The sequence below is a fragment of the Rhipicephalus microplus genome, chromosome 9, assembly GCF_043290135.1.
Source record: "Rhipicephalus microplus isolate Deutch F79 chromosome 9, USDA_Rmic, whole genome shotgun sequence".
Lineage (NCBI taxonomy): Eukaryota > Metazoa > Arthropoda > Arachnida > Ixodida > Ixodidae > Rhipicephalus > Rhipicephalus microplus.
In genome coordinates this window covers 10,775,833-10,787,855 of record NC_134708.1, presented here as the reverse complement: position 1 = coordinate 10,787,855, position 12,023 = coordinate 10,775,833, and the positions used below count along the sequence as shown (strand labels likewise).

Below are 12,023 nucleotides of genomic sequence, written 5' to 3'. Positions count from 1 at the left end.
GCGAAAATTCTGCGGTGGAGGTTTCCGCCGCCCCTCATGCATGCCGCTAGCTGGCGCTGCCCGGAGGTTTGACCGACTGTGTCTACCGCCCCACCGCGTGGGAGACGAGTAATGTGAACAGTCATCGTCATGGCGACATCGCCATAGTGTGCCATGACGACGTCACAGATTGCAAAAGTTTATGACGTCTACATAACGTAACAAGTTCTGGTCTGACGTTACGTGACGTAACGCTACGTATGACCGTTTGTTCATTTGTTTATTGCACCCTCAAGGCCTGAGGACCTTGAGGGTGCAATAACCGTTTCGTTTACCGGGAGCGGTAAACGAAAATCTGGTAGTAATATAATACAATAAAATAGTACAGTAGCGCAGTTGTAGCGCCCTCCTTTGGGTGCTGCCCGAAACCGGAGATCGCGCGGCCTCAAGACGGCGCTTGGCAGTGAGGCCCGTGAAGCCATGGCTTGTACTCCCTGCTCCCTTATAATAAACGTATCGACTGCGAAGAAAACGAAAAAAAGATGGCTTTGGCCTTGGAGCCGTCTTAAGTGAATGGACAAGGGACCCTGTAATTTTGAACTTTTTCGCAAAGAAAAAAAATAAATACAAGAAATACTATAGTACATAGTAGTGCACAAGAGGTAAAAGATATAGAAAAAACTAGAAAGACCGCAGTATTCTATGCATTCATCCAAGACTGTTGAAGAATGCATGTTGTTGAAGAATGCATGTTTTATTAACCACAAAAATATGTTTGTAGAATATGTCATTGCCGTTGTGTATAGCATACCCTTCCCGTGCGGATGCGTTTAGATTGGTCAGACAGGGTGGTGTGTAAACTAGAGACTGAGCGAGCATCGAAATTCCCTCCGTGGTATTGTAACCTTGTCACACTTGGCCATGCACTGCTGGGGCTGCGAATGCACTTAAGAGTTTTCGAAAACGAGGGCTCTCTTCCGCCACCGTGACCGGCTTACAAGGGAATATTTGAAGCCCACAAAGTTCCGAAGGCAAGGTAAAACTGCGTCTGCGAACCGTCAATGGCTATTCATGATAATGAAATATCATTTTTAGATTATTACCACAGTAACGTTGTTAGGGCAAGATGCCTCGTGCTTGCACAGAAGTGTTTTTTTTTGTCGTGTTTTTTTTCTTGCGTGAGCATGCGCGAATGAATGTATGTTTGATGTTTATTCAATAAATTCCGCAGTTGTAAGTCAGGGCTCGTCTTGTGTCCCTCCTTTACTGTATATATATATATATATATATATATATATATATATATATATATATATATATATATATATATATATATATATATATATATATATATATTTACGCTGTTTACCCCGACCAGCTACACTGCTCGCAAAACAGTGCAGATTAGACGCGTCGAACCTGGGTGCAGGAAGCAGAAAGAGCACATACGTTATTTTTTTTTTAATTCACGTCGATGATATAGCTGGGCCTGCACTTGAAGGTTGATAAAATGCGCTCCTTACGAGCGCCCATGCAAGTCGAGTGCAATCTCTAAGGCGAATCATGCTTCCTATTTACACGACATGCGTGCCGCATCGACAAAGCGTGTGTAGCCGGCCGGTGCTGAAAGACGCGCCCAGTGGGCGTGATGAAGCGATAGTGTACGTTACCCTTATACTTACACAGGGAAACACACAACCTGAAGAAGGTTGCCAAGCGCCACTAAGTTGGCATGTTGTTTTCTGCACCAGAGAAACTTGTGCTCGCGGTTGTGCTCGTGAATTTCGAGCGGCGAAGAGCGCGATAGCCTGTGTATAGCAAGAAACATGCCAAACCGATGGTGCAATGCGATGTAGAGTGCATGGTATACGAGGTTCCGTTTTTCGTGCGGCTATTTTACGTGGGCCACACAGGCCGCGGCATGAACGACCCTTTACGGGAACACCATGCAGCTGTCAATCACAAATAAAGAAATGGGTAATCTACCTGCCCACTGTGCAGCCTCTGGATGTGAAGCACTATTTCAGCAGACTGAGATACTGGGTCATAGCAGAAACACTTGTGCTCGTGGGGTTTTGGAAGCGTTTTTCATTAACATGAAAAGTGATAGGTGTGCAGGCGAGGCCTCGATATCGATCTACGGTGCAGAAATGTCCTTTTTGATCAGTAAGGTGCGGTATACCCTGGCGCGTCGGCGCAGCTATGTTCAGTTTCCCTATTTAATCGACGATTTTTCTATTTAACTGATGAAAACAGTTGGTAGTTTGCGCTCGACCTATTGAAGCGTTCCTTCTTTGTGGTGTGTTTTTCTTTAGTTGCGTATTTTTTTCCTTTGATGCACGTTAAAGACTTAAGGTCACACATGAATTGCTGGAGCTCTCCACTACGGCGTTTCTAATAATCGTATTGTGGTTTTGAGAAGTAAAGCGTTCGACAAATATATGTGCATGCTAGTGGAAAAAAAGGTGGTACACTTCGCAAGAACCGTTCATTAGTCGGCGTTCCGACCGGAGACCAATCTTCATCAAGACTATATATACTGGCGTTTTGTAATACCAGTAATTTGCAGACCGCTGACGTAACAGCGTGTAAGTTTAACAAGCTAACCGCAAGATCTCGGCAATTTTCGTGAAAGTCGTTTCCTGTAGCCCGCCGTGACTTCGCGGCTATAGCGTTGCGCTGCAGAGTTTCAGGTCGCCGGTTCGAATACTGGCTGCGGCGGCCAGGTTACGATGAACGGGATATGGAAGATGGCTCGTTTAATTTTCGTTTCGCATCGTGACTTTTTTTAGCATATCGAAAATGAGCTTTACATAGTTAAGGCGCAGTCACTATTAAGGAGCAAAAGAGCCAGAACGGGCTGAAAACGGCGCCCGCGCGCATTTGGCCTGCCGCCGTCATCGACACGTCTACCGACAACATCAGTTCATGAAGTGAACGCACGCTAATGCGCTTGTCTTCTGTGTATTTTTTAACGAATTAAACCTAAGCATGCCGAACGGGAAGGAAATGTTCTCACCTTTTGAAGCTGCGGGTAGTCGGACTTGGCCTGACTGTCCCAACGGGGTAGCAGCGCGCTTGGTCGTGCACACAAAGTTCTGTATCCATCGAGCCATCCACCCGTCTTGTCGACGTTGCTCGGAAGAAGCTACGAGCACGCCGGCAGCGGTGGTAGAGTGGATCCACACGGCTGTGAAAAAACAAAAACAAAAAACTGGATGTTTTGGGGCACGCCCACTCGCCGCTGCTGCTGCACGATCTGATGCGTACGATGTGAGACCTAAGTGACTTTGTGATACTTATGCGCACATTTCACAGCTATGTGACTATGGCGATCAACTCGGAAAGATGCAGGGATGTTAGACAGCATGCGCAGATGCTCAAATCGCTTGTCGGACAGTGCCACTGACAACTGCATTTTACACGTCTCATGCAGAGCATGCGCAAAATCCGTACCTGTCACTTGTGTGCATATCTGTATCTTTTCGCTTCGTTTATCACGATGACGTAGATGTGACTCGTGGGGCGAAGGCGTGTGCGTTCCCAGGTTTCCGAAAGTACACCAGTGTTGGAAGCTAGCGCTCCCTGTGTGCCCACACGTGCCTACATCTGTCCTGTCTGTTATTTGCGCCACAAAACATTGATTTGATTGATTTGTTGTGTTTAACGTCCCAAAACCACCATATGATGGCTACAAAACATTCTAATTAACTTTATTTTCCTTAAAGGCTTCGCAGAGAGGTATTACATTAATGGGTGGGGGTTTGAAAATAATAGCTACATACAAAGTAGCGGCTGAATACATTTGCAAGATAGTGGCTACCTTACATGTACAAGATAATGGCTATAGTACATTTATTGAGACATGCCAAACTTTTGTTCTTCTTTTTGGAAAATGAGGATAAGCAGGCGGTTTCGGCAATATGTCAGGGCAGGTCGTTCCACTCACTGATTATCGACAAAAGAAAATGTTAATTAAATCGGGGCCTTCAGAAGCGCGTTCTCGCAGAAACTTTGGGCTTCGTCTTGCAGCAAGCGGCAGTTTGCAATTGCACCAATTAGATCTCACCGCACTTTCTTTGTCGCCATTTTGAGTACGTGACCAGGGGTTTACATCACGCCGTTTAGATGTCAGTGCAGCCAGACTATAGCGCTTCCTGTGAGGCGGAAAGGCGAAAACAATCGGTCTCGGACCGAGTTTTACGGATAGGGCTCGCCACGTGGTTTTCCGGCAGCAGAAACGGCAAACGCGAGCGGATTTCTGGTTAGCCTTGTGGCGTCAGCCCCGTTCGAGGCTAAGTGCGAATGTGTCTTGAGTATTGTACGTGAATATCTGCAAGTTATACGACACGACTATCGCGGCTTTGTTGCTCAGTGTTACGTGATGAAAGGTACGTGTTACATCGATTGCGCGATCTAATTGCTCAGAAACTAAAAAGCGTTGCAGAGGAATGTGCAGTTCAGGGGACCAACCTTCTGGGCAGGGTGTCAATCCCTTACTTCAGGACGATTTCACAAGAAGAAACGATAGACATGGCAACAGATAAGACACATCCAGCGCACTCGTACTGAACTAATGTGAATGCAGTTCCTTGGGAACGTATAATTTCACGTGAGCAAACTTTGCGTTGTACTTATGTATTTATTTGCACTGTGCAGGAGGCTATAACGCCCCGAGCTCGTCGGCTGTGGGTCGAATCCGAAGCTCCACAAGAGCCGGAGACCAGCTCAATGAAATAACTTGAACTAGCGCTTGTGCACTAACCGCAGGCAGTGCAATGAAGGGTGACAAGACGACGTCCCAGAAGCAAGCGGGCCGAAGCAAACCGGCGGGTGCTCGCGAAAGGTGTTCGGCGCGTCATGATGATGGCGCCTTGCGGTCGACTTCGTCGGTGTCTTCAAACCGCATCCCAGGCGTTGCGACAAAGGTTGGAGTTCCCGGGGGTGAAACGTCGTTTCCGACAACGACCCTTTCGCTAGGGGGCGGCGCTCGCGGAAGGTCTGCAGACACGACTGGCGACGATGCCTTGCCGTCGGTGACTTCGTCTGCGTCCCGTGCCCGTGACCCGAGCGGTGCGGCAACGAGTAGAGTTCCGGACGACCGTGCGAAGAGGGCGTCCTCACGCCCGTCATCCGCGAGTGCTAGCTGCAGAGCAGAAACCCACAGGAAGTCTGCACTCTGTTCGACAAGCGACATCGCGTCCATGTCGTCCGCCGAGACAAGCAGCGATGACAAGTCTGCTATTCCCACTGGACGTCTTGCGGAACTGGCGGCCGTGGGCGACGGAACTACGTCAGAGGCCAGTGCGAGCGACGCTGCTTGTCGCACGAACTGCCCCAAGAGGGCCGCGCGCAGGCCGTCTCGCTATGATGACAACTGGTCGCCTTTCTTCAAGCAGCGAAAGTGCAAAGGCCGCGCGTCGTCTGCCCCACAAAAGGATCCCGTCGCTTCTGGGGACGACTTAAAAATGCAATGGTGTCGGGACTGTGGCAAGAGGTTGATACCTTCGGAAGTTGTGATGTTCAAAGTGAGTAGCGCACGTTCTGGCTGAAGCGCGGGAACCCTTAGCACATGAGCAGGACAAAATATTGGCTATGGCTTGCTCTGGCGTCGCAGAAACAGCTACATTGGAGCACCAACATGGCCCAACGCGAACTTTGGGATGTCATAGATGTGTTATCAGTACACGACATGCTTGTATTTGTGCTATTCTTATACTGAGCTGACATAACTTTCCAGTAACGTTGTCTCATTGAAGCTGCCCAATCGCCGCGTACTATATATATTTCCTTGACGTCACTTTAGCTGCCATGTTGGAGCCATGTCGTGCGTCCGTGACGTCCGGGCAAGCTATCAGTTGATAAGTTTACGTCACTGTCATTCACGCCATCACTTCAGGCTGTAAAAAGAATTTATTCTTATTTTAATAATCGGGGCATGAATTAAGGTAACCAACCGAAAACTTCCAAATGCAACAGTCTTCGTGCGTAGGCTTGTGTCTTACCACTATTCGTTTAGTTAAACAGAACCCCAGATTGAGCATGGCGGAACCAAAACCCATCCGTAACATATATTCTGTGCTGTTCGAACTCCTGTTTCCATAACAGACCGCCTGGGTGTGCTTTTTGACAGCTACGCATCTGTTCTAAACGTGTAACTTGTCTGACGACAATAACGGGCATTCTCAGTCAACAATTATTTAAACTACGTCGGTAGTCTTCCTAAGTATTTACGTAGGCAGTAGTTTATTGCAACAGAATGCTGCGTTAACACACTTTATCAGTATACTTCGGTATAATGGAAATGGATGGTTTTTAATTATAAAACATTTCATTCATACGTCTATATATGAAATTTCGAATGCATGACACATTAAAGAGTACTAGAATTAGAATGACCATCTATCTCTGTCTATAATGTTCCATTCGTTCCTTTGGGGTGATTTTTGCACTTGTTCATCTGAGCAATAATGGGCTGGCGTTAAAGGCATGTTTCGCTCTACCTTGCTTTACAGGGGGACACCGAAAGCGCAGTGGAAGAGGTGTTGGCGATCATTGACACTCGGATAACGTCGTCCCTTTGCGCCAAGGACGACGTGGCACAGCAACCGCTGTTTAAAATTACAAATTTTACAGTATACGACGAACATGGGCATGTCTGCGCCTTTGACGGAGGCCTGATCGAAGCCGACGTGACGCTATACCTTAGCGGCCACATCAAAAGTATTTGCGCGGACGACCCCGGACTGCAAGACAGTGTGGCTGTCGCAAGGGCGGGTCCCGTCGTCAGCTGGTGGACGACGGGTTACGACGGAGGCGTCAACGTCGTCCTGGGCTTAGGCACGGCGTACGCCGAATACGTTCTGATGAAGCCCAGTGATCAGTACGAGCCCTACATGAAGCGAATGGGCGAGAAGATGTACCTTCTCAGGGGAGTCCTGGAGAAGCTAATTGAGAGCAGCGGCGACGCCAGTTTTGACGAAGTCGTGCATCACCTTGAAACCCTGGAGGGCCTACCGATCGACGTGGGACCACTGACGCTCGAGACTCTGCACCAGTACTCGCAATTCGTGGTGGACCAGGTTCAGGCGTACGACTTGGCAGACGACGCCGACGATGGCACGCTGCTACTGGATAGCGCCTTCATCTGTGATCTTATCCGCATCACCGGCGCTGTCATCAGGAACGTGCCCAAATGGAGGTCGTTACCAACCGTCGAACACAGGGAGGCCAAGAAGCCGAAGTCGCCGTTCGTGATGCCCGCAGTGTGCAAGACGCTGGAAGAGCTCTGCAAGGCCGCCAGCAGTACTCCGAAGAGGTTGGTGCCCGCGAGGAAGAACAGATGTGGATTGTGCGAAGCCTGTCTGGCGTCCGAGTGCAAGGTGTGTGTGTTTTGCCTCAATATGAAGAAGTATGGAGGACCGGGCACGTTCAAGCAGTGCTGCGTTCGTAGACGGTGCCAGCAGAGGCATCTCCTGGACAGTGTTGACTGCACGGGAACTGACTCTATGGACCAAGAAGTCTCGACGCTTCCCGATGAACCCTTTGCGCAGAGGGAATTCGTCAAAAGATATGGCATCGATGTTGTCTGGACCGGAGATTCACTGGGGACGAGCGAGGGCAAGACTTTCTACCAGTGCTGCAGTATAGGAAGCGATGTGAACGTGACTGTTGGAGAGGGCGTGATTGTTCTTTCAACTCTGCTGGATATCAAATGTTACATTGGCCGTGTGACGCAGCTCTACGCTGACAAGGAAGGGAAGAAGTTTGCTCATGTCATCTGGTTCAGACGTTACGAGGAGACCATATTTGGCAGTTACTTCTTCGGTGTTAGTGGCGAGCTTTTCTCGACGATGGAATGTGATGAAGTGCCCTTGGAAGCCATAAGAGACGTCTGTAGCATCGTTTTCCATGGAAAAGACGGTGCCCACGTAGACGTCGCGCGATTGAAAGGGTCCACGTTCTTCTACAGGTTCCAGTGCCACGTGAAGACGTGCACATTCACCGAGGCGAATGCCGAATGCCCGAGTTGCCTGTGTGCTCAGCAGCAAAAGTGCGCGAAGACGCTCGCGTACCTTCCGAATATAAACAGCGATTGCTTTTTCGTGAAACCCAGTGCCATTCGTGTGCCGCTGAGGCCGAAGCTAAGTGAGACAACGCATGAAGATAGTGTTGTGCCGGTACTGTCGGGCAACAAGTTTACCGAAAGTTACAGGAAAATTCTGCGCCCCCCACATATAGAGGACTGCAACTCACCAGACCCGTATCGCATCTGCTGCATTGTATCCAAAGGACCGAAAGGGAAGACGAGGCGGAGAAATGGAGATTCGACTTTGCTTGTGCAGCCATTCTACAGAGATTACGAAGTCACCGAAGGCTCCAAAGATAAGCTTCACCTCTGCCTTTCGCCGAAGTCCTTCTCTATCGAACTGACAGATGTCGTAGCTCCGTGCGAAGTGGTATACAGAGTTGGCGGCTCCCTGGGCACATGTTTTGACACCGTACGTCCTCCCTTCTACTTCTCGCAGTGCTACGATGCGGAAGAGAACACATACTCGGAGCCAACTGCCGAGGCGAAGCAGATCGACCTCCATCTCGTCTCCTGTTCCCCCCCGCCGGACACCCTCAAAGCCATCGACGTGTACTGCGGTTGCGGCGGTCTCTCACTTGGTCTGCTGCAGTCGGGAGTTGCCGAGACCGTGCTCGCACTGAGTGACAACGAGCACCACCTGAACACTTTCAGGATGAACTTCCCGTTCGTGTGTGCACCTCGTTCGTGCCCTTCAAATGTGCTTAGAGGCCTACAGTCGGGCAAGGCGAGTCTTGAGCTGTCAGTTTTCAAGAAAGGTGAAATTCACCTGGTCTGCGGAACCCCGTCGTTCGAGTCGTCGAAGTGTAGCGACGGCCTGCCGCTGTCGAACTCCCAGCTGGCCACGTTCCTAGGATTTTGCGAGTTCTACGACCCGCAATACGTCGTACTCGTGGCCGAGAGGCGTGCGGTGAAGTACAGCAATGGTTCCGGACTTGTCATTGCGCTGAAGTGCCTTTTGGACCTCGGCTACCAGACGTCCTGCAGCATTCTCCAGGACGGCTGCTATGGAATACCGCAGAGCCATCGGCGGCTCGTCATTTTTGGCGCCAAGAGGGGACTCGCGAAGCTGCCTGCTTTCCCACCGGTCACTCACGCTTTCGACATCCCGGAAAGACACCTGACCTTCTCCTTTGACGGGCGCGCCTACACTAGTCCTCTGGCGGCCACGTCGGCCGCGCCGTACCCGAGGACTACGCTGAGGGACGCCATCGGAGACCTCGCACGTGACGGCGGAGCAGGGCCCGTTACGGATTTCATGCGGTTCTGCGGGAGACGTGGTGCACCGCGCGACGCCGATTGCTTCAAGCGGATGAATCCTATGGCCCAAGCGAGGATAGAACTCGTTCCCAGAACTCGCGGATCGGACTGGCGCGACTTGCCCAACGTGGAGGTCCAGCTGAGTGACGGCACGACCGCGAAGCGCCTCGTATACACGCACAAGTGCGCCTCGAGCCCGTACAGGCACCAGCGAGGCGTATGCGCGTGCGCCGAGGACAGTACGACTCCGTGCGACCCCAGGTATCGCCAGGAGAACACGCTCATCCCTTGGAGCCTTGTGCACACGGCCCACCGCAGCGGCCAGTGGAGTGGCGTCTACGGTCGGCTCCAGTGGGACGGCTACCTGCACAGCGTCGTGGCCAACCCCGAACCGCTGAGCAAGCAGGGTCCGGTCATTCACCCCGAAGAGGACAGGGTCATCAGCGTGCGCGAGTGTGCTCGGATTCAGGGCTACCCGGACGACTTCGTGTTCTTGGGTCCAACTCTGGAGCGGTACAAGATGATCGCCATGAGCGTGGCTCCTCTTCTGGCGATCGCTATCGGCAGAGAGTTAGCCAAGACGCTGCATTAAATGAGCACTTTGACTGATTGGAATGTTGTTCAAAAAAAAAAAAACAAGAACATTCCATTCGAAAGGAGATGTGCATGACATGCAACTGTGATTAGTTCTTGACAATCTTTGTACCCGAGAGATCTGCCAGTGTTTCTCGCTGTTTATTGTCGTTTCAATTGTAGCACTACCGAGAAGATTTCGGCAGCTGTGATAAACAGATAGCATACATGTGTACCCTACTTTAGTTTAAGGTGTTGGCGCAGTTCATGCAGAGCATAACGCCTAGCGAAACGTTGCTCTTGATATAGTTGTTTGCGCTGTTTTTTTTTTAATCAGCAGTTCGCAATTGTTTGTAAATTGCGCTCGCGAAGTTCAAATCTGCAATTTTTCTTCTCTTCTTTAAACTAGAGCCGATGGTTAGTCCCTGCCACTTGGGAATCCGGTGCCATTGTTCTTGACGGGTAACTTGTAGTGTTTACACGAGTAGCGGGACGGAGATTTCGAAAGCATATCAGTGCAGTGTTGCCATAATATGCCGCTGTTTCTATATGACAACCTCGTTTCAGCTACACTGGTTCTGTTATTAGTACAAACCACCCAGTGTGTGCTACATATTTAGGGCTTTTTGCTGTGATCTGTATCATGTGAACTACTATTACGTTTCCGCGAAAAAAAATTCTCATTATTAGCTGTTACAACGACAGGACACGGGTCTCATTAAGTCGCGCTGTTGCTGTCAGCGGTTTAGCCGTCGGGCACGGGTCAGGCCTCATAGAATTCATTATAGGCCTATTGTTGACCAAGTGTTTAACGTACCTGTTTTTTCATAGAAGCTACATAGTTTTTCAGCTTTGCTCAGCTGTGATATTGTCATTCTTTACAATTTATTTTTTTCTCACTATGTGATGTCTACGTTGTTGTTCGGGTAGTTACGTTCAATAGAATAAATTCAACTGATAGCATGCTTTATTTTTTTAAAGCTACGGAATACCGAGATTGCTGTTCAGGCCCCTAATTGCCGGAAAACGAAAAAAAAAAGTGCTTGACTATAGATAATAAACAGAGTTCAGGAACCGTACATATATGTTACCTTTCGAACGGCACTGTCAGAAAGTGGATTTCTTTCGTTAGCTTTTGGTATAAGTATTACCGCAGAATAAGCTTTTCGTACTAACCAGTGTTCATTGCTGCCTCGTTGCAATGACTTCTAGTCATGTATGTACCGTAATTCATAGACAATATTTTATGTTTTTGCGAAGACCAAGGGTGTCAACGTTTTGTATTTACTATGACGTTTCGTAAATAAAGTTCGTCATTTTGAAAGTTTGTTCTATTCTCCTCCTAATGTCCGCTGGGTACATTGGTCGCTGGTAACATTTGCGACTTCAGCGGTTTCATTATTAGAGGGTTACTAAACAATTTTAAACAATTATCAGCGTATGCGTGACAATATGCGTAGGTATTAATCATATTATCCAACTCACTGGTCGGTGAGTCGAGCGATATCTAAGTGATACTCAACCCGAAGGTCACCGTTTTTTTCTTATTGATATGTGGGTTTAACGTCCCAAAACCACCATATGATTATGAGAGATGCCGTAGTGGAGGGCTCCGGAAATTTCGGCCAGCTGGGGTTTTTTAACGTGCACCCAAATCTGAGCGCACGGGCCTACAACATTTCCGCCTCCATCGGAAATGCAGCCGCCGCAGCGGGGATTTGATCCCGCGACCTGCGGGTCAGCAGCCGAGTAGCTTAGCCACTGGACCACCGTGGCGGGGCGGTCACCTTTTTTATTATCTGCGTCAAGCATGCCATTATGAAATTTATGAAATGACTGAACGCTTTTAGTGGGATCTTCCTTCATATGGTTGTTCACATAGACTTGCGCATAATATGGGCTGGGGACACACTATCTACCTGTGCGATGGAGGCGGAAATGTTGTAGGTCCGTGTGCTCAGATGTGGGTGCACGTTAAAGAACCCCAGGTGGTCGAAATTTTCGGAGCCCTCCACTACGGCGTCTCTCATAATCATATAGTGGTTTTGAGGCGTTAAACGCCACATATCAATCAAATCACTAGCCACCTGTGAGACGGGACGCGAAATAAGCCCAACACATT

The 12,023-nt window shown here is 49.3% G+C and overlaps 1 protein-coding gene across 1 annotated transcript in view; it reads left to right on the top strand.

The window, feature by feature from the left end:
* The window catches only part of LOC119164854 (DNA (cytosine-5)-methyltransferase PliMCI-like), a 123,718-nt gene extending 112,493 nt beyond the window's left edge, over positions 1-11,225 (top strand). Inside the window, exons 2-3 of the mRNA XM_037417056.2 lie at positions 4,639-5,507; positions 6,495-11,225. Of these exons, the coding sequence (XP_037272953.2) occupies positions 4,758-5,507; positions 6,495-9,920 (4,176 nt within the window). The 5' untranslated portion in view covers positions 4,639-4,757 and the 3' untranslated portion in view covers positions 9,921-11,225. The remainder of the gene's footprint in view (positions 1-4,638; positions 5,508-6,494) is intronic.
* The last annotated feature ends 798 nt before the right edge of the window (positions 11,226-12,023 follow it).